Source organism: Enhydra lutris, unplaced genomic scaffold, assembly GCF_002288905.1.
Source record: "Enhydra lutris kenyoni isolate GAN:26980312 unplaced genomic scaffold, ASM228890v2 scaffoldscaffold53, whole genome shotgun sequence".
NCBI lineage: Eukaryota > Metazoa > Chordata > Mammalia > Carnivora > Mustelidae > Enhydra > Enhydra lutris.
Window position 1 is genome coordinate 7,004,031 of NW_019154137.1, and position 24,018 is coordinate 7,028,048.

The 24,018-nt window shown below is 35.7% G+C and overlaps 1 protein-coding gene across 3 annotated transcripts in view; it reads right to left on the reverse strand.

Annotated features, from left to right (window-relative positions):
• Positions 1-24,018, reverse strand: part of LOC111157267 (teneurin transmembrane protein 1) — a 550,623-nt gene that overhangs the window by 161,821 nt on the left and 364,784 nt on the right. For all 3 annotated transcript variants that reach the window (XM_022518549.1, XM_022518550.1, XM_022518548.1), the window contains exons 12-14: positions 14,958-15,143; positions 13,342-13,365; positions 11,275-11,421 (exon numbers count right to left, since the gene is read on the reverse strand). In XM_022518549.1, the coding sequence (XP_022374257.1) occupies positions 11,275-11,421; positions 13,342-13,365; positions 14,958-15,143 (357 nt within the window). The remainder of the gene's footprint in view (positions 1-11,274; positions 11,422-13,341; positions 13,366-14,957; positions 15,144-24,018) is intronic.

Sequence of the window (24,018 nt, forward strand, 5' to 3'; positions counted from 1 at the left end):
GAAACAACATTATTTAAAATATGCATAAATGGAGAACAATCTAGAATACAGACAAAGGTAACTGTGCATGTTTTGAATTTAGAATCTATTAAATTCATGTTTCTCATGAAAACTTACTCTGAGTTTAGATGGCACAAACTATTTTGCTCACAAATCTTTCTTCCCTGAATTCTTGAGCTTTTGTGGGCTATCCCACATTGTTTATATTTGGATACAGTATACCATGAAGTGTCACCCTCTATAGAAATTTCCTTCTTCTTCAGCAAGAACATTCCTCCAGGATAGCAATGATTCTTCTAATTCTTTTTGAATTTCTCACATCAGGTACATTTATGAGTAGACAATTAACAAATTCTTGCCAACTTGAATTTGTATTTTTTAAAACATCTCCTAATATTCTTATCTAGTGGTTCTTCTTCTTTTTTTCCCTAAGATTTTATTTACTTATTTGATAGAGAGAGAGAGAGAGAGAGAGAGAGAGAGAGAGAACACAAGCAGGGGGAGCAGCAGGCAGAGGGAGAAGCAGGCTTTCCACTGAGCAGGGAGCCCAATGTGGGATTCAATCCCAGGACCCTGAGATCATGACCTGGCCTAACGCAGACACTTAACCGACTGAGCCACCCAGGCATCCCTACTGGTGATTCTCAAAACAGAGGTTGGTATTCTCACAGTGAAAAAGTGACTGGAGCAGGGCAGTGATTCTCAAATGTGCAGTCGATTATCTGGGGAGCTTATTAAATATGCATATTCTTGAGCCCCACCTATTAAATCAGATTTTTTTCCAAGCCCAGGATTATGCAGACTTAATCTGGGTTATTCTGGATGATTCTGAAGCACACTAATGTTTCAGAACTTTTTTTTTTTGAATTTGTAGAAGCAACTAGAGCTTACTTGGTCCTAACAGCAGTTATTTGATGAAAGTACTAATAAATCTTAGGTATATGAATGTGATGAGTTGCTCTCTTTCATTTCCTAGTCCTTCACTGGTTACTCCACTCTCCTGAATCCATGGTTGTAACAATAAAAACAATCACATACAGGCTTCATTCTTTGGTAGAGGAATTGACGAGGGGCACAGGGGTTGCAGGAGGAGGGGTTACGTCGAGAATCTAATAGTCGCAAAACACTGTGTTAGGTGACTGAGGAAGTAAAGAGATAAAAAGACTCTTTTCCTGCTTTTGGGAGCTCGAAGCTGAGTAGGAAAATAGGTGTACAAACAGCTGACTCTTACACTAGTTAAAAGTGCAGTGTTACAGGAGACTAATGTGCAAAGAGAAGGGATGGGAGTGATTAACTGAGCATATGGACACTCCATTCACATCCAATGAGCAAAATAAACAAACAAACAAACAAATAAATAAAGTCCTTCGAAGGTCCTTAGAGCAGACAAGTGGCTCAAATTTAGATGTTTAACAAGGGTAAATATAAAGAAGCTAATCTTCTTGGCTGGCTGCGGAACAGAGAGGTTCGGATGGATGACTGGATCCTTAGGGCTGCGGCAAGTTACCGGCCCGTGGCTTCCCGCTGCTCTTTGGCTTGCTCTCTCTCCCTGACATGGCTGCTCCCAGGGAGCTGGAGGTGGCGTGTTACAGCTGGGGGGCAGTGAAAGCCAGGGACACCCAGAGAGAAGACGTTTGGAACAGTAGCCCTAGGGCACCCAGGAAATATTTTTCCCCACATGAGGTCCTTTCAAATTCCCTGTGCCATAGACACTACTTTGATTTAAAATGCAGTTTGTTGCTTTCTTGCCTTCCCTGTTTGTTCAGTGTATTTTTGCCCCGATTTCTACTGTTCTCTAGACATATTTCTTTCTCACTGATGACTAGCTTTTAAGCGTGGGTGCATTCCAGTAAGAAGTTCCCTTCTGCTCTCCTTTCTCCCCTCATTCAGCAAATCGTATTAACAGATTTTCTATAGATTTTAGATACCACCACCACCTCTCTCTCCCGTACTTTGTTGTCAGTCTCCTATTAGCACATTATCTCTTTACTCTGCTAATTAAACATCTGGATGCACTGAAAAGCTAGCAAAAATATTGGGCTGATTAAAAGAGTTCCCTGATGTCTGGGACTGGTGCATAACATACCGGTAGCACAAGGAAAAACTCCTTTTTCAAATGGGCAGTCGCCCTTATCTTTCAACTGGTAACAAATGGACTAGTGATCATTGGATCGGGCATTTGCAGGTTTCAACCTGTCAGCCACACAATTTGAACTTAGTTTTGAAAAGAAACCAAGTTTAAATAAATAGAAACAGCAAATGGTCTTCAAAACTGAATTCTAAAACCAAGCACAGAGCCAATTCAAAACTGGGACTCACATTCTCATCTAGTTATGGGCTATAAATTCTAAGCTAATGCTTCATATTTAATAATTGCCTATTATAAAGGGCTGACCCTCTAAGACCTCTGTTTTCTGAGAGAACAGCGAGACTTCTGTTAAATCTAGAAAGGCTGCAGGCAGGCAGCCCAATAATGGTATGCAACCCCCAAATTAGAATTCATAGGTAAGCCAAATCCATGGGCAAAGATCTAGGTACCAATTATCACATTGGCTAACACTCTATACAGTATGTCTAGACTATTACAAAGAAGTGCAAATGAGAGTCACACTGCATGTGTGGGTTTCTTTCTTTCTTTTTGGTGGGGGTACTATTACCAGCTCTTTTATTGTTCTAAAGTGGCAGTTGTGGCACCCTCCTGACAGCCAGGCTCGGGGTATCAGATAGGAACGTATCAAGTGTTCACTGATTTTACTTTTAGGGCCTGTTCATTTTTAAAAGGAATAAAAATAAAAGCCAGCAAAAGAGGAGGAGGTTAAATTATCCTGAAGGACTAAACACTGCATGCCCTGTTAGGGGCAATGCCGGTAGGCTCAAGTGGGGTCGATAAAGATCAAGGACACTGGTTCTTTCGTATATGCTCAAGTAATTTACTACTAAACTTTTACTTACTAGATGGATGCCTTTAGATGAAAGAATGATCAGACAAAGGAATATGAATGATAGAGGGAAAACCCCTATTTTTCTAATCCTTAAAATGAATTTGTAAATATATATCTTTTTAGGGACAACATCTATATTACCATCTTGATAGAGACGGACAGTTAGTTCACGATAGGGTAACCAAAAGGATTTGAAACATGTATAATCAGTTAATATGCCAGGTGTGGCCCGAGGTACTTCCATATCTACAATTTCAACTAATTCCTACAACAACCCTGTTAAGTAGACATTCTCATCTTCATTTACATATAAAGGAGGGGAGGTGAAATGTGGCTGCACAGTTGGGAGAAATTGAGAGTCATATCAACAGCCCGCATCCTGACTACAAATCTACATGGTCAGCAACATCATCTAAGCGAGTATGACCGAGGCTGTAAGACTTCCAAGTACCTGACTAATGTAGGGATTTAGAATACACACAGCGCTTAAGGTCAAAGAACCAGACTACGAGTCTCGTCTTACTTTGCCGCTCACAATCTAAATGATCCTGGACGAATCATTTCATCTCTTGGATTCTCAACTTCCTCACCTCCAAGATGGGTATTATAAAAATGCCTCTCCCACAGAGCTGTTGAAAGGATCATATGCTATAATAATCCTAAAGAGTTTGCCATTAACCAAGTGCTACACTGTATAGACTTCAAAGAGTCTAGGGCTAGAGTCCTAAGGGTAGGTGCCAATGGTGTGCAGTGGCTGCTAAAAATGTTCAGACCCACTTCCATTGATGGTGCCTTATTAGCGGCCAGAGGGCAATTAGCTGCCATGTAGCATAGTCAGTTCGTTTGAATGTGTTCCTTTTGTGAACTTTGCTTGGTTAGGTTGTCAGACAGATAGGATCCTGTGTGGCTCTAAATAGACACAGTAATGCTACAGTAAATCTTTATTCATTGAATTTCACAAATTCACAGTTTGTTATCATTTGGACAGGGGCTGGATTGAAGCTTAACCTTTTCAGCATCTACAGAATAGAGGGTCTGCCAAGAAAATTAATAGTGAAAAAGAAATCGAAGGGCTGATCATTCCAATGACTCAGTTAAACAAAATCTTCTCAGGCATTTTAGAAACCCATAAAAATAGGCTAATTATAAATCATTCATACATTTTTACCAAAGCAGGCTCCTGTACCAGGCATTCCTATTTGCTTAGTTGTTGCTGTTACATGCATAGAAGGTAATAGGACTGTATTTCCTTGGGAAATAGTCTATAATTCGTTTGATTTTTCATCTATCCAGGCTGACTTTCACCCCAGCGTTTTGCTGTATTAGTAAGAAGAAAAAGGGAGACGCTCAAGTTCACTCAGAATTTGACCCGCTCAAATCACTGTTACTGCTATCACCTCATACAATTGACTTCTTCTGGGTCAGGAGAGTAAATTGTTTATATGCCACTAATGTTCATGTCCTCTGGTCCTCAGACGCCATCAATGGCTTCTCAAATCACTCAGAGTAGAGGCCCATGTCCTGACAATGACTTAACTTCCCCATAGTCTGGCTCTTCACTGTCTCTCTCTCTCACTATTCTGACCTTACCTCCTATTATCCCATAACCCCTTCCCCATTATTCCTATGCCTGGAATGTTTTTTCTCCAATATCAACATGGAACACCCTTCATTTCTTTGAAGTCCAAAGGCCATCTTCTCAGGGAGGCTTTCTATGACCACCTTATTTAAAACTGCATCCCTGTCCCACACTCTTCACTCTTCCCTGCTTTTAAAAAAATTTCTCCATCACACTTAGCATCTTCTATCATACTAGTTCTTTTCAAATTTTGGTTTATTGTCAGCCTCTCATGATTAGAATGTAAGCTCCATGGAAGCAAAGATGTAGTTGTTTTTATTTATTGCTATTTTTGCCCTAATAGAGCACCAGGCTCAAAGGAAGCATTCAATAAATATGTATTGAATGAATAAATGGTTGTCTTAAAAATCCTACTTTTATGACATTTGTAAATTTCCCTAGAGATTAATAAGCATTTAACTAATGTGTCAAAAAACACAAGTTATAAGTAGATTCTTTACTGATACCACACATTTATTGCCTCTTTAAATTACTATATTTCAAATACTAGCTCATTAATTTTCACCACTGCAAGGTAGGCAGATGTCAAGTATGACTAGTTTTAGTTGATAGATAATGTGACTGATCTAGTCATGCAGTGCTTAGGTGAGTTACAGAGTGTAGATTTCCCAGTTTTGTATCTGGCATTACTTGGCAGTTTAAGCGCTCACAGCTAAGTGATGATCCTTTAATAAATGGATTGCTTGGAAACGAGGGGGCTATGGTCAGAAGAGAATAATTAAGACTACGCTTTGTGATGCCAGGTCTTTTGTCCCAGCCAAATCTTAAAAGTAAATGTGGAGAGGGTGTCTGGCCCTTAAACAGAACAAATGTTACCAATTCATTGCTCCTTCTATTTTGTTTTTCTATTTATTAAACACTGCAGCATGCTGGTGACATTCAAAACATGAGGCTTATTGATCCATGAGCTTATGTGTTCATAATTCACCCATGGTGCTGATTTCTAGATCTAGAAACACTATATCATAAAACAGGCTTGCAAATAGCTATTGTTCTTAATGAATGGTGACTTGTTATGAAGAATGATTCCTGGAAGATCATTCTCTTTTAGGCAATTAACTTATTGATTTTACCAATGAATATGAATATAGACCACTGGAAGAGTTTGTATAAGAGAAGCTTGGGAAACATGTGACAAAACTTAAAAGATCAGGGAGAAAAGGGTTGCTCTGATTAAACACTCTTATTCCACATCTTTTTAACCTCCTTAACAATCGTTCCACAGTATCAGAAACCACTTGCCTCCCTCTATAACTAGAGTGAATAAAATGTAATCTTTATTTGATAACTGAAGATCATATGAACTTCACACTGCTCTGTATGATCTGGTATGACCTGGCTAATGCCTACTTTCATATTCTCAGCTCCTACCAATCTTTCTTTGGCCCACATACCAGTAAAAATGACTTGCCTTTCACCTCCTAGAAGAGCCTAGCACATTTTCCACTGCAGGGCGTTTGTACATGCTGTTTCCTTGGCCTGAAGCATTCTGCCCCTCACTCAGGTGAGGCCTGTGTTACCATGTAGACTTGGTTAGGTCCCCCTATACATGTTTACAGCACTCTAAAAATTTTATAACACTCTTTACAGTTGTAAATATGTAGCTATTTGTGTTGTTTCTTATTTAATATTTTTCTCCGTTCCTAGACCATAAGCTCCATGCAGGCAGAAACTTTTCTTGTCATTTGATCCCTAAAGCCAAGCACAATACTTGGCACAAAGTAGTAATGAAGGAATGGAAAATTGGGTACACTCCATATGCAATGTCTGGCTGAAAGGTACACATTTGGGTCAAACATTTAGATCAGTACCATCCAATAAAAATTTTTCCCAATGACAGGAATGCTTTAGATCTGGGCTAGTAAGTAGTCACTAGGCTCATGTGGTTATTGAGCCCTTGAGATGTGCCTAGTGGAGCCCAGAAACTGAATTTTTAAAGATCTATTTATTTTAGAGGGAGGGAGAGAAAGAAAGTGAGTGAGTGTGAGGGGGAGGGGCAGAAGGAGAGGGAGAGAGAATCTCAAGCAGAATCCCCACTGAGCACTGAGCTGGACATGGGGCTTGATCTCATGATCCTGAGATCATGACCTGAGATGAAACCAAGAGTTGGACGCTTAACTAAGTCACACAGGCACCCAAAAAAACAGATTTTTAAATGTTATTTAAGTTAAAATGAAATAATCACATGTCATTATTAGCTACCATATCAGACAGTGCAGATTTTGATATCTCCAAATGGTTAGATGTTGGATGGCCTATAAGCTTAGACGAACACCAGAAAGAATTTTGAAATTTTTATGAGGACCTATTTATCATTATTTTTCCTACTGCGGTTTCTTTCCTTGCTTTTATGTCTAAGAAGTCCTTTCCTGTCTTGAGATCTGTCACCTATATTTTCTTCTATTTGTGTTTGAGGTTTTCTTACACAGAACTTATTAATCAGTTGGAGTATTTTTATCTTTTTTTTGGAATGAATATGCTAGAAATTGAAAACCTAAGGTTTTTTTTTTTTTTTTTCTTAGTAGTTGTCTCAGCACCATTTATTTCATAATGCTTCTTTTCAGTACTGGTTTTTGGTGCTGGTTTTATAATTCACTAAATTTTTATTTGTACTGGGGTGTGTGACAGAGCTTTTATTCGCTTGCTCTGATCTGTCTATTCTTCCACCAGTACCACTTTGTTTTAATTATCATAGCTTTAAAATATGCTTTAATGTCTGATAAGTTCGAACTTGTCCTATTTGTTTTAGTTACTCTGATTCAGCTGGTGTAATGTCTAAACTTTTTTTCTCATGTCAATTCATATGTGCATGTAACATATGATGATCACATTTTCTAAACCCCAAATCTGTACACATAATTAACACATGAAACTGTGGTCATCTTTCACATTAATATTAAGTCTCCTCCTCCAAGCACAGGGTTGTGCACATGGTAGGTGCTTTTTGACTAAAAGGAAATGAGGTCAAGGTATTTGAAAGGTTTGTAATTTCTATGGTAATTAGTTCTTATATACACAATGCATAAGATAGCTTTCCTTGTTTTGCATGTTAACAAATAATCCAAAGGTTATTTGTTCTCTGTTCTGTTCTTACTGTTCAAGGAGCTTTTAGGTAGCTCCTAGACCAGTTGTGTCACCCACATATTCAATGCAGCCCAATTAGCTACTAAGAGTCACAATGCATTGAATCAGAGTGTAACTGAAGTCAAAGCTGCAGGAAACAGCAGCAATACTTAATGAGCATTCAAAGCTGATTAGAATGCAAAAAAAATTCAGCCATTCTTTAAGTATCTGCTATAATATGGAGCAATCAGGTAGCAGCTACTTGAAGCAATTGCTTTAAAGTGATTTTTTTGATTGGGAAGATTTCTTAAGAATTACATTTTAAAAACGAGGACCATTTTTTTCCCCAAAAGGTTCAATTGGCACTTTCTGATTTAATTAAAGCGCACGCGCGCGCGCACACACACACACACACACACACACACACAAACAAGTATGCAAATATTAATCACGAGTCATATCCAACTAAATGAATCCAGTCATTCTGGATAGCTGGAAAGCTGAAACCACCAAATGAAGGACATTTAATGTATTCCTAGGGATAATATTTAAACAGCATAAGACTCAAATTATTGTCCAAAATCTCAGTCCTGGGGCTTTCAGAGGTTATTTAATCCATCTTTCCATCTCAAGGTAGAACCAGATGTATATTTATCATCAATATCATCTTAATCTTACTAAAGGAAAAAAAATGGTAATTGGAACTCTCCAGGAGCCTTTCTTGCCACTCCCTAAAGAAACAATCATAAAAATACAGTGAACTCAAATCAGGGTCGTTGATTTTTGATTTGCACATAGATACACAATTTTAAAGGAATGCTCAGAGGTCAATACATATTGAGCAAAATCTTCTATACCGTTTGTGTCTATATATACCACAGATATTAAGAACTGGTAATCCATTAATTCATTAATATTTAACTGATACATTCATTAAACATTTTTGGTTGCCTCAAGGTGACCTTGAGGCCATAAAAATGCTTGATAATTAAATGTTTAATTATTTTTATCAAGCTGTACTTTATTTTTTTTTAAAGATTTTATTTATTTATTAGAGAGAGAGAGAGAGAGAGAGAGCATGAGCACAGGCAGACAGAGTGGTAGGCAGAGGCAGAGGGAGAAGCAAGCTCCCCGCTGAGCAAGGAGCCCGATGTTGGACTCGATCCCAGGACGCTGGGATCATGACCTGAGCCGAAGGTAGCCGCTTAACCAACTGAGCCACCCAGGCGTCCCCAAGCTGTACTTTATTAAGGCAGGAAACTTATTTTGGCTTAACACTGAGTTAGAAATTACAATCATAGGGGTTGTTAAAGTATTTTCTGAGCATAAGCATTTTAATCAATATATCAACTGGGAAATCCCCATTACGACCTCAAATCCTTTTTGGAATGAGGCAGACCACCAAAGTTTATACCTGGTTTTATCATTTCTTTGTTATATGATCTTGAGCAACTTATTTAACTTCTCTGTGTCTTGGTTTCCTAATTTGTAAAGAGTATATTAAAGGTAGTTCCTGCCTCATGGGGATTAAATGAAATAATTCACATAAAGGACTCAGCACTGTGCCTTGTACATAGTAAATTCTAAATACAAGTATGCTAATATTACTGGTAATTACATTATTCTATATTGCATTGTATTGTACTGTATTGTATTGTATTATGCCAGTTTTCATGGGAAAGTAAAGTGAAAATGAATCTCGAAGGGCCATAAGAGTCCAGCAACTAGTTGATCAGTGCACCATGTAATTGAAAATCTCACTCTGGCTTCCCAAGTAAATTTTTTTTCAATTGTTTTCCTCATTCAACATTATTTATTTATTTTTATTAATTTTTAAGTATTTTTTTAAAATTTAGAGTCTGAGAAACAAACTGAGGGTTTTGGAGGGGCAGGGGTCGGGGGTTGGGTGAGCTGGTTGTGGGTATTATGGAGGGGATGTATTGCATGGAGCACTGGGTATGGTGCATAAACAATGAATTTTGGAACTCTGAAAAGAAATAAAATAAAATAAAATGAAAAAAATTCAATTAGTTAACATATAGTATATTATTGGTTTCAGAGGTACAGGTCTGTGATTCATCAGTCCTATATAATACACAGTGCTCATTACATTATATGCCTTCCTTAATGTTCATCACCCAGTTACCCCATCCCCTCCAGCAATCCTCAGTTTGTTTCTTATGATTAGAGTCTCATTGTTTGTCTCCATCTCTTGTTTCGTCTTGTTTTATTTTTTTCCTCTCCTCCCCTAAAATTTTCAATTTAGGTAGCTAGTAAACAGTCTCTTCCAAAAATGGGCTGTTATCCTAAGTTTAATGTATGTGTATATGTTATATGCGTGTGAAGGGGAAGGAGAGGACAGTCTATCATCTTTTAAGGAGTTTACAGGAACTGTCTTATTTAATACTTACAATAACCCTAGGAAAGAGTTAATATTATTATCAGTCCCATTTTAGAAATAAGGAAATTGAAGCACAGAGATACCAAGAAATTTTCCCAAATCATATAGCAGCCAGTAAGTACACAGCAGCCAGAAAGTTTAACTTCAAAGCCCTGTGCACTGAATCACGAAGTTGCTTCCATTTAAAATTCATAAATTCTTATAAGTTTTGAAGTAAACTGCTGGCCAGAACTAGTAAAGGAGGAAACTCTTACATAAATCCAGCAATCCTCAAAGTGGGATTGCTACCTTATTGATTTAAGCCTTATGTTTGGTTTCAAATGACAAGGTATATAATTGTCTAAGCAGATATAGAAAGCAGAGGAATCAAATTTAATGACCTATTTCATTTTAAGATAATATACACGATTAGAAAGAAAACTTTTTTATTAACTTCATGTTTCCTTGAGTAGAAATAAAGAAGAAAGTGAGAAATTGCTCTTTTAGGTTCATTCAGAGGTGATCTGGGCTGTTTTGAGGCCTGACTGAACAATGTATTAGATGCTTCTGTTTGTTTGACTGAAAAAGCAGTGGTTACGTTACCCTGAGGCCTTGGAGCTAATATGGCTTTTCAAAACATCATGTGCAACTCTTGAATTAAATATAAAAATTCTATTGTGAATTGTCTTGATGCTGTGTCCTTTGAAAGATACAAAGCGTTACTAAATTAAGAGGTTGCTCTAAATAACTAAGAACAAAGGAAATGATTTCACAGTGTGTATAGTGTTGGCATCTGACAGTTTGGACAGGGGCACATGGATATAATAAATGGTATAATAAATGCCACAGATATGGGAGATGGCATGGCTATAGTTGTTAAGAGAACAGTGTCTGAAGTCATATAGACCTGAACTGGAACCTGGGTGCTGTGATTTTCTAGTTGTGTGATCTTGGAAAAGTCACACACTATTCCCACTCTAAGCATTATCTTTCCCACCTAGAAGTAGGGAAAGTAGTGCCTCTACCGCATGCCATTGTTTTGAGAAATAAATAAGATATAATGCATGCAGAGTTTGCAATATTGTCTGATGATAGTAAATATTCAATAAACCAAGATTTAAAAAGTAGTATGGCCTTATATAACTCAATATCATTTCTAAAAAGGGTTCCTAATTTTCACTCTTGGCCAAATTGGTCATCACTGTGCTGGGCTATTCCTTTCTTATATTTACATTTTGTAAGTAACTCACCTCCATCATTGTCCAAGTTATCTCCACAAAGCATTTCCATGACAACATTGCAGCCTGTCCCACTCCAACCCACCTGACACACACAGTGCCAACCATTTTGATCCAGGGTACATCGCCCATTTCCGAAGCAGAGCCCTGGACAGCCATCTGTAAAGACAACAAAGAATAACAATCGGAGACATCAGAATGGGATTGGGCAACAATGATGTATCTACCTATAGGAAAGCATCTAATCGCTTAGGCTCCACTCTGATGAGGTGTTGAATAAATGGAAGAGGAACTTGCTTGCTTACAAAACCTTCCCAGGGAACTTGCTATCCCTTACTTGCCTGTGCTTTTCCTTAGAGAGCCAATTAAGCATTATTAATGCTAACCCCAATTCCCAAACTCTGGTGTAGCTAAGATGAAAACCGAGGGGGACAGAAAAATGTTTTTTGTTTCCTTTTGAAAAAACAATTCTTCTCAGCTCAATCAAAACTGGATAGATTATACTGTATCTGGTTATGGCCAATAATCTGGGAAAAGACAGCAGTTCCTATGAAAAGAAACTTCCCCTAACTACTTCCAGTCTGTACTGATTTTTCCCTTGTGAGGCACTGCTTCAGGACTTCCGTATGTTGGTATGCCGTTCAGACCATGCCATTAAATATTTGTCCATATAAATGCCTTAGAAATGTGCCGCAGTTGCTTTACATTTATTTGGCTCTTTTCTTCAAGATTATCGTTAATCCGAGGGCTAAGGGTTAAATTTTTATTTATCTGGTGTCTCCCTCAGAAGCTAGCATAATAATATCAAGCCTGTAGTAGGTGCTCAACAAATGTTAATGGAATTAATGCGAGCCAAATTGAGATCTTCAGAATTCTAGAGAATGACTGGATAAACACAGTCAAGAGGAAACCGTAAACACTAACAATGATCTCTATTTAGACTTTTAATTTCTCTGGGATGCCCTAATCTATATACAAATAGTTCAGAGTTAGGCCATTCCAAAGGACAACTGTGTATGTGCCAAGTGCTCAGTGGACAGATGAACAGAGATGGCAATAATGGCATATAGCTTCTGGAATTTTCCTAGTAGCAGCACAAGACCAGATCTGAATTTTACTGGAGACAATCCAATCAATATATTTTTTCATTTGCTGTCTTTGAAAGAAAATTCCAGAAGTATAAAGAGGAAAATAATTTTTAAAAAATCTGTAGATATAACCCAATGTTCCTTCCAAATGGCTAAGTAACTATCAACAGACCAGATGAAGAAACAACTTTAAAAAATAAAATGACAGATGGCTGTTAGAAAATATGAAGACTCTCTCATTATATATATTATGTGTAAATATATATATATATACATATATATATATGTGTGTGTATATATATATATTCCTCAAGAAGTGGTACAGGATAAATATATATAGATTTAAGAAAATAATTTATCTAGCTCCACTCATCTAGTTCCATTATCATAGATACACAATGGATACAGAGAAATCAGGGATAACTTGGAACATAGTCAATTTTTTGAGGCTGAGGTAAAGAAAGGCCAGGATATCTGACAGAAAAACCCTTATTGTCTCTATCAAAGGCAGATCCTTGAGAGGATGCACAATGGGTTACTTATAAGGGGAGAATTCTTCTGCCCTTGAAAGGATACTGTACATGGACTTAGAGCCATATTGTTAAGTTAAAGAAAATGTTCAGTTGTCTATTCAAACCTAGTTCATTTAATAATTACCTGCCTGTGATATATACACAGACACACAGACACACACAACTCCATAGAAAGACAAAGAAAAACAGTTCTTAAAACGGCTTGTCAATCCATTATATGCTACGGCCAAAAAAAAGACTCTTTGTTGTTAGAAAAACAAATTAATTTTTAGTCAGACTATTATATCATGACCTGACAATATCACACTTAAGGAAGCCTACCAGAAGTAAAAACACAAACCCGAAACACACACACACACACACACACACACACACACCTCACCCAGCCTTCCTTTCCCACATGTGTATTTTCCATTTACAATATTTTTCTGTTACAAAATGAGTGAGAAAAATCTTACCTCGGACAGCATCTAAGTAGTGAGCTAAAAGGGGGGAGAAAAGAGTGATTGAATGAATTTCTGGGAGACCACAGCTATCCAACATGTATTAATGGTCTACCATCTGTTGCCTGGGAGGAGAACAGCAAACTGTGAACTGCCGAAATGCCTGCAGCTCAAAAGTTGGTACAGGGGCCTGTGTAGTTTGTGAATAATATTTTCTGTGGGAAAGATATTAATGGCTTTTCTGCAAGAAACTCTATTAGGCTTCCTAAAAAAGTGTCATATTTCATTAAAAGTATAAGAACTGCATTTTTACATTTCAGTAATAACTTTTGTGAAAGAGCACTGGCTTGAACTTCTTATTAGTAATATCTTTAGAAGGGAGTTCTGGAGTAACCACCTTCTGTAATCATCAGGATATTTAAATCCTCTTATGTGAAGGCAATAAACTTACTGTAGTGCGGGAATGTAATTACTTATGCCGCATTGGAATCTCACCCCTCACCATTTTTTAATGAATCTTAAATATTTTCCACAGTCACAGAACAAGACTTACTATACCTTTATTACAGTAGTAATGTAGTTTATTAAGATTATATGTTATATTTGTTATATATAGTATACATTACTTTGACAGGTCTCAACCATTATAACAAAATACTTTCACCTAAAAATAAGAGCAGTGGTACAGTCTGGTGGGGAAAAAAAATCCCACAAGCAATGAATTGGGTATCCAGAGGTGCACCCTTGCCTTTGCTCTGCATGCGATGTCTGTGTGCTCACGGAATGCCACGGGAACACACAGTGACCCACTTTCCTTAGCTGAATAATAGGAATCGTACTTGTCTGTCTATACATGAAGGAGGCCTTTGTTGCAGATACATGTATGTGTCAAGGACTTGGACTTTTTCCAGAAAAATAAAAGTATTTTAAAATTGAAACTCTGGTTATTATTACGGTTTTTTTTATAGTGTGAAGACTGCATGAGAGATTTATTACATAGGCTCTGTCATACCCACAGACAGTTCTCACAGGCAGCATCCTCAAAATTAGTGAAAGTTGTGACAAGGGGTGGGAGAGGGTAGATGCCTCAGTACGAATTCTCTGTACTACCTGATAAACAATGCAATACAGATGTTCTATTGATGGAAGGTCAGAAGTGCCTTCCTCATATATATTAAAGAAAGCTCCTAATGATATCAAATGGCTTCTGTTAAAGTAGTCCTGTTTAATGAAATTGCCTCTAAGTACTTTCAAGTGAAACAACCTATACTTTGCAAAAGGAAAAATGGGCAGTGAATGTTATGTTCACAACAAAAGCACTTCTCTTATTAACTAATGACACTTTATTCCAATGTGCCATCTTTCATTTGAGTAACTCAGTGCACCAGAAAACAGAAAATATAAGGAATACTGAAGTAATGAGCAAAGAAATGACACAAGAAAGAAGTAAGATACTATCAACAAGGGAGGAATACTCCCAGTTAACCAAACTTTCAAACTTACGGCTAACCCTTCTGCTTTTTCTCTCCTCCAACCTCAAATGCTATGAAAAGCCTGGTGATTTATCACTAACATGCTTTTCCTTCTTCAATTAATCCAATGTATTTTGTTCAAAGTATGGCAGTACTTACCAATTGTGCAGTGGTCGCCCTCCCATCCAGGGCTACACTCACATTTTCCATCTTTGCACTGGCCATGCTCGGCACAGTGAGAATGACAGGAGCGTTCTTCACATGTTGGTCCTACCCAGCCTTCTTCACACTGGCAAATTCCTCTTGAGCAGACTCCATGGCTACCACACTCCATAGTACAGAGCTCTGTGGGAAATTCAAAGAAGATATGTTTACATATTTTATTAAAACCAGAGTTTGCTCTTTGCAAAAGACATTAAAATTACCAAAAATCCCACTCTATATTTATATTTTAAATATATAAACTAAATGTCACAAAGACCTCTAGCATTTCAGTGAATTTGCAAGGAACTCTATAAAAAAGATAGTTAAGTCTCTAAGTATAAAATAAACCCTAAGTCAAATTGATTTTGAAACGTCCATAAAATGATAATGGCATTCAAGGCTTAGAAATGAAGTCACTGCCAAACAAATGTCAAGTGGGTTTCACTAAAAATTCATTAAGATCACAAATAATGTTACAAGGATTTTATGATGCTGCAAGCAATCATTGAGGAAAACACACACACACACATAGTAAAATGGTGCTCTAACTTCATTCAGGAAGAGAGGTTCTACAATTGGAAAGATAGCTTTCTAATAAAATTTATAATATACAAAAGGTAAAGCTGCCAACGATGGTAATCAACTAGCTTCCCTGAACATACAAACAATATCTGCATTTACTTTAAGCATTTAAAATGAATCCTGGTTGATTAAAATACAATCTTATCTGGAAATGTCATTCATTATTTAGCCAGTATAATCAAGTTGTATACTCGCTCTGCCGAGGTTCTCTCCTCTGTCCCCTTGACTTTTTGTCGAGACATGCTGAATATTAATAAAGTTATGACAGTAGAGAAGCTAAAGTAAAAGTTTGGCAAACCTTTTTCTTGACTGAATACCCTTGCTGGAGGAGGAAATGGGGGATAAAAGCCTATAGGAAGAACGCAAAAAGGAATAATGCAATAGGTTTTGGGTACAACTGGCCATATACTCTTGAAAGAAACAGAGAATGTTCTGAAGCCAAGTCATCTATCTTTCATAATCTCAAATTCTGAAACAGGTTTTATATATTTAGAAGTACTGACATGTAATGATATTTGTATTACTCTATATTACCTGTAACAAAGCTCTATGTAACAAAGGTTTCTACTGTGCACTTAGCAGAGTTATTTTTCAGTGGGTGAGAATATTCTTCTGATAAAGACATGAGTATGGATTTTATTACTACCTAAATCAATTTGTTCACTAATTCATTCACAAGTATTCTCTGTGGGTCAAGGTATGACAGAAGGAACAGTGGATACTGAGAGATCAAGTGAGATTTCAGCAGAGAAGTGTCCATTGAATTTATCAGTACGAAAATTGTTGGTGGCTTTAGGAAGAACTGTATTGATAAGGCAGCAGGTGTAAAGTCAGATTTGAATGGGTGGAACAGTGAATGGAAAACTGTGTAGGGTCAGCAGATTGTAAGAAAAGTATAGAACCAAGAAAATACAAAATACAAAAAAAGGGGGGAGCTTTGCCTAATAAATGATAGTTCAAGTAGGTTGATCTTGAAATAGCACCTACTCTCTATATCTTTTTTCTGAATCTCTAATTGATAATCTGGATTTCTAACTTCTGTTCTTGTCATGAATCTGAGGTTATAATTACGCTCCCCTTAAAAGCCTTCTCCAACGCTGAACTGAAAGGGCCTTTCTAAGATTAGGGAGCTAAATGGGTCAAAGCCAATCAAATCAGAGCGAACAGAAAAATTAGAGGCAAATTTTTGTGTATATTGCTTTATTCAACTATAAACTCTAAGCACAGAAAAAACTATCATTCTGGTGATTTCCTGAAAAGTAACAGGACTAGATGAACAGTATCAGCAAAATGGCAAACTAGCCTATCCTTAAACCATCCCAGTATAAACCTTAGAACTGTAGAATACAATGTAATAATTTTTAAAATTACATGTCTTGGCTCACAAGAAACAGAATTCTCAACTGTCAGAAGCAAAGATGCAGCTAACAGCCAAAGAAGTAAGCATATAAGTCAACCTTCTGGCTGCTCTAAGTGGTTATTATGCCCAGTAATGACTAGGGGCTTGGGTATCTATGTACACAGAGAAAATGGGCCAAAAAGTAAGGATGCTTGAAGGGATACAATCTCAGTGAGATGGGAACTAATAAACTCTATCCACTAGCTCACAGAGATGGAAAGGAAGCATTAACTATAATAATAATAATAATATCATTAATAGTAATACATTTGGGAATTAGAAAACAATATTGAAATAAAATACTACCTAATAATAATATGTGCAATGGAGTGTCCAGAATGAAATATTTCTAAAACTTTGTACTATTCAGGAGTTAAGTAAGATAGAATTTTACATTTATGGATATTTTTCCTCTAGAAGTATCTGTCAGTTCTGGTTGAGTCAGCTGGAAGACTCGGAAGCTGAGTAGAGCTTTTGTTAGTCTCACGGGTACCAGAAAAAAAATATATATATATTTGACCACATAATGGCTAAGAAATTTCTAATAGTGAAGAAAATATCAAGCCAAATATATGAAGCAAAATTGAAGCAACAAAAGAGAAAAAGACAAATTTACATCATAGAGACTTTAATGCCCCCATTTCTCCGTAACTGATGATAGAACAAGCAGACAACAAATCAGAAAGTATATGAAACAACAAAAGAGAAAAAGGCAAATTTACAACATTGTCAGAGACTTTGGTGGCCCCCTTTCTCATTAACTGATGATAGAACAAGCAGCCAACAAATCAGAAAGGATATGAAATATTTGAGTAACATGATTATCAAATTTGATCTAATTGACACATATAGAGCACTACAATAAATAATACAAAACGCACATAATTTTCAAGTGCACATGGAACATTTACGAATATTGACCATATACTGGACTATAAATATAAAGCAAGTCTCAATGTATCTCATGTATTGAAATTATTTATAGCATGTTGTCTGCCCATTGTGGACTTAAACTTGAAATAAAAACATAAACAGGGGCGCCTGGGTGGCTCAGTTAAGTGTCTGCCTTCAGCTCAGGTCATGATCCCAGGGTTCTGGGATTGAGCCCCATATCGGGCTCCCTGCTCCATGGGAAACCTGCTTCGCTCTCTCCCACTCCCCCTGCTTGTGTTCCCTGTCTTGCTGTGTCTCTCTCTGTCAAATAAATAAATAAAATCTTCTAAAAATTATTTAAAAAGATAAACAAAAGGTAACTATAAAATCCATATAATTTTGGAAATTACAAAATATACCTCTAAAAAGCTATGGAACAAAAAGAAAATCATCATGGAAAGTAGAAAATACTTTAAGTGAATGAAAATATAATGAACATATCAAAATTGGTATAACTAAATCCATGTATACAGGAAAACTTAAAATGTATAAAGGAAAACCAGCTGAAAACAATGACACATGCATCCGTTCCAAGAAATTAGAAAGAAGAAAAGCAAAGTAAACTCAAAGAGGGTAGAAGAAAGAAAATAATAATTTAAAAAGCTGGAATTAATTAATAGAAATGTAGAATATAAAGAATCAAGAAAGCTAATGTTTGACAATTTGCACAGCCCAATAAAACTGATAACTGATGGGACCTGATGAAGAAGAAAATAGAGAATATCACAAATGAAAAAGATGACACTGCTATTGAATGTACAAACATAAAACATCATAAAACAACATTGCAAACAACTTTTTGTCAACACATTTGAAAATTTCAGTGAAATGGACAAATTCCTGATAAACACAATTTACAATAATGAACACATACACACAAAAGAAAACTGAATAGTTTCTATAAAGAACCTAAATCCACAATGAAAAATATTCTCACAAAGAACATCACCATCTCAGATGACTTCACTTATAAATATACCAAACTTTTAAGGAAGAAAAATTACCAATCTTGAATAATATTTTTCAAAGAATAGAAAAAGAGGAAACACCACAATGTGAGTTATGAGGCCAGCATAACCTTGATATAAAATCCTGACAAGAATATTATAGATAAAAAATACAGGTCAATTTCACTCATGAATATGAATGCAAAATCTTAAAATGCAAACAACAAATCTAGCGTTACATAACATGAAATAATGATCACCTTGTGCTTATTCTAGGAATATATGATTATGTTAATATCTGAAAATCAATCAATGTAATTCATCATATATATGAAATAAAAGAAAAAAATCATATGATCATTTAAATAGATATGTAGTAAGTACTTAGTAAAATACTAAACATCTATTCATGATAAAGGCTTATAGTAAACTAAGGCTAAGAGGAACATTAATCTGATAAAGATTAGCTACAAAAAAATCCCTACAGCAAACATCATATTTAATAGTGAGATGTTGAAGTAGTTTTTCTATTATTGAGAACTGAGAAAAGATGCCTAGGATCATTACTTCTATACACCATAATTTTAGAGGTCCTAGCCAGTGCAATAATATAAGAAAAAGAAAAAAAAAGGTATAGAAATTGAAAAAGAATGAATAAAACCATCATTATTCAAAGGTAGTATGATTGTGCTTATACTAACTATGAAAAGAATCTATAGAGATAAATTATTAGAATATGTGAATTTAGCAGGTTCTTCAGATATTAGGCTAATATATAAAAAAGTTCTCCTTTTATCAACAATAGACACCGAGAAATATTTAAACCATGTGTAATAGCATCACATCATATACCTCGTAATAAATTTAAAAAATATGTGTAAGACTTATGATGAAAACTGTAAAACTTTATGAGAAAAATTAGAGAAGACGTGGATAAATGGAAAGCTACGCCAAACTCATTACCTGAAAAACAAAATTAAAGATGTCAATTTCCCCCATATTATTCTGTAGATTTAATGCATCCTCAATCAATATCTTGGCAGTTTGTGTGTATGTGTGTGTGTGTGTGTGTGTTTGTACATGTGTGTAAATATTAACCAGCTAAAGAAAGAAGCAGATTAAGGTGAGAAGATGTACTCTAGCCAACAGCAAGACTTACTGTAAAGTTATGTAAATTTAGACAGTGGGTACTGACATAATAGCAAGTAGATCAATGAGAGTGAATAGAATCCTAAAACTTATAAGGATACTTGAATTATGGTTAAGATGGCATGGCAGGCAACTGTGAAATGACTGCTGTTTTAAGTGGTTCTGGGAAACTGAATATCCACTAGGAAAAAAAAACCCTCACCCTATATATAAAATCAATTCCAGATACAATGTAGTAAATATAAACTATCAAAACTTCCAGAACACAACATAAGAAAACAATTTCATGGTCTTAGCATAAAAAAATTTCTTAAACAGTATGCAAAAATGCTAACCACAAGGGGAAAAATAATAAATTGGGCTGTATCAAAATTAGATTGTTTTGTAATCAAAAGACAAAGAAAAAACATGCTCTAAGTGGTAGAATATATTCACAGCACATATAAATGAAAAAGAGTTTGTATCCAGAATATACAAAGAACTTTCTCAAGTCAATAATAAGACATATAACTCAATACAAGAATGGGCAAGAGATCTTGGGATGTCTGGGTGGCTCTTGGTTTTGGTTCAGGTCACAATCTCATGATCATGAGAATGAGCCTGGTGTTGGGCTCTAGGCTCAGCATGGAGTCTGTTTGAGGTTCTCTGCCTCTCCTTCTCCCTCTGCCCTTCCCTCCGTTCTCTTTCTCTCTTTCTCATAAATAAATAAATAAAATCTTAAAAAAGGAAAAGTGGGCAAGAGATCTGAAGAGGTATTTTATAAAAGAGGATATCCTAGTCTACAAAACTGTATGGAAACATGCTTAGCATCATCACTTATCAGGGAGATACAAAATAACATAAAAATGAAATACACTGCACACACACAAGAATGGTTAAAATCTATAAGACTGAAAGTAATAAAAATTGGTGACAGTGTGAAGTAATAAAAAGTCTCAGATATATACTACAGGTGATTTTGTAAATCAGTACAACCACTTTGGAAAACTCTCTGACATTATCTGCTGAAATCTGATATATGTATACCCTGTGGTTCAGTGAGTCTACTTCTAAGTATTTACTCAACAGAAGTGCAAGTAAGCAAATGTTCACTGAAAGATGTGTATAAAAGCATTTATAGAATTATATGTGCTAGCCAAAAAAATGGAAATGCTTTAAATATCCATCAACAATAGAGGATATAATTATGATAGATAATTTTACAAAAAAATAGTTCTGTTACAATGAAAATGGATGATTTATAGCTATGTGCCATAATACAGATGAAATCCTCTAAAAACAATGTTGAGTGAAAGAAATGTGATGCAAAATCATACATACTGTAAGATTCTATTGATAAAATATTTGGAGAGCAGGCAAATATTAGAAGTCAGGATAGTTATGTTGGGGAGGAAGGAAGGAGGAGGCAATAACTGGGGAGGGTGACAAAGGAGGCTTCTGGTTACATTTTGACTTGGGTGGCAGTTAACAGGTATCACTAGGCTGTATACTTATGACTTTTGTACTTTTCTGTATATGTGTTACATTTTAACAAAATGTTAAGAAATCAGTTGTAATGACCAAAAGAACAGAAATATAAAGAAATTTACAACTTCTAAGGTTGAAAAAGAATGAAAATAATGCGACAACAACAATGCAAAAAGCAGGAAAGGGGGGAAAGACAAAGAAAAAATAAATATGATAAACAGGGGACATAAAAGAAGATTCTGGGCTACAAGTCCAAACATGTCAGCAATCCTAGTAAATAAAAACAAGCTGAACTTGAACTTTAAAAGAGAGAGAGAGACTCTGGAACTCAGTGGAAAAGAAAACCAAGTTATATTGTTTCTGTTAATAAGAGATGTGCTGAAATATACTAATAAAAATTTGGTAATAAAAAACCATAAATAAATATAAATTTGGTAAGAAAAAGGCACTCTAGAAAAGTATCATCCAAGGGAAGCAGGGTGTAGCTATAACATCAGACAAAACAGATTTCAAGGTATAAAGCATTATTATGGATAAAAAGAGCCATTACATAATGATAAAAGGAATAATTCATCAGGGAGATGTAAAAATCCAGACCGAATAAGAAAATATAGCTCCCAGATCAATAAAGCAAAAGCTGATAGACTGATAAGATGACAAATTACAAATTTCACAATAGGTAGTAAGAAGATAAAAAATTAGTAAGGAAGTAGAACATTTGAATAGTACAATTAACAACTTTAATATACTGGACATATATGGAACCCCAAAGCTATGACTATATGATATATATTCTTTTCAAGCACATAGGGAATACTTACTAAGACTGACAAATAGTAGTTCACAAGGCAAGGCTCAATAAATGGCAAAGATTTTATATCCTACAGATCACGATGTTTCAGCAAAGTGCACTAAAATTAGAAATCAACAAACAAAAAGCAAAAAAAAGAACCCACCAAAGAAAAGTGTTCTTTAAAAACACACTTCAAAATAATTCATGGATTACATAAAAATTATATTGGAAATTAGGAACCGAATAACACTGAAAATACTATTTATAAAAACTTGTGGGATATAGCTTAAACACTTACTTAAAGGAAATTTACAGCTTTACATACACTTAGTAGAAAAGAACAATTGAAAATTAATGAAAAGTGTCCAACTCAAAAAGTTAGAAGAAGGACAGCATGCATATAAGTAGAAGGAAGGAAACAAAAACAAGGTGAGAGCAGAAGTTAATGAAACCAGAAACAAAGAAGCAATAGAGAAGATCAACAAAACCAAAACCTGTGCCTTTGACATGAATAATAAAATAGAGAACCCTCTGGCAAGAGAAAGCAAGGAAAGTAGGAAAAGAAATGATACAAATAAACATTAAAGATTAAAATATAACAATAAACGAGAGTGCTCTGAACAATTTTATGCCAGTAAGTTTGAAACCTTAGAAGAAGTACATATTTTTCAAGGAAACAAAATGACTTGAGAGGAAATACAAAGCCTGAATACCCATTAAAGAAACTGATAATGGCCCACATGGTTTTCTATGTGTACTTTGTTAAATTTCCAATGAACAGATAATCTCTGCTTTAAGCGATACCAGACAACAAGAAAAGAGAGTTGTCTTCCTGAATGATTTTGTGAGACTACTATAATCTAGTTCCAAAATGGAGTAAGGAAAAAAGGGACTTTTCTACAGGCCAATCTCACTAATAAACATGTCTGCAAAAATCTCCAATAAAAGATCTGGAAAACAAACCAGCACACACACACGCATGCGCACACACACACACACACGCACACACGCACACACACATATACAGATATTAAAACTGGGGCTGCTGGCTGCCTCAGTTGGTTAAGTATCTGACTTTGGCTCAGGTCATGATCTCGGGGTCCTGGGATCAAGCCCTGTGTCAGGCTCCATGCTCAGCAGGGAGCCTACTTCTCCCTCTCCTACTACCCCTCCCCCAACTCATACACACACTCTTTCTAACTCTCTCAAATAAATAAATAAAATCTTTTTAAAAAAAAGGTTATTACAACCAAGTAGGCATGAACATTAGGATGGTTTAACTTTTGAAAATGTAGTCATATAATTCATTATTAAATTAATCTACTTCACTTTAAGTTCATTTCATAATGGATTAAAGAAAAATTATCCTAAATACAGAAAGAGCATTATATAAATTCAGTAACTACTCATTATAGAATCTCTAAGCAAAACAGGACTAGAAGGGGGCTTACTGGTTATTATTAAAGTGGTTTTCCAAAATCCTACAGTAATCATCACACTTACAAATAAAATATTAAAGATATTCCTCTTAAAGTCAGAAGTACTATAATTAATGCTTCTAATTCAATGTTGTACTAGAGATGTTGGCTAGTGTCATAAGGTAACAAAAAATATATAATGTGTAATACCTGAAAAGGAAGAAACAAAATGGAATGTATAGGTAAACTATGAGAAATAGAAGAGGACAGCAAAGTTGGATAAAAGATCAACAGAAAAAAAGATCAACATCATGTCTATATAAGGAAG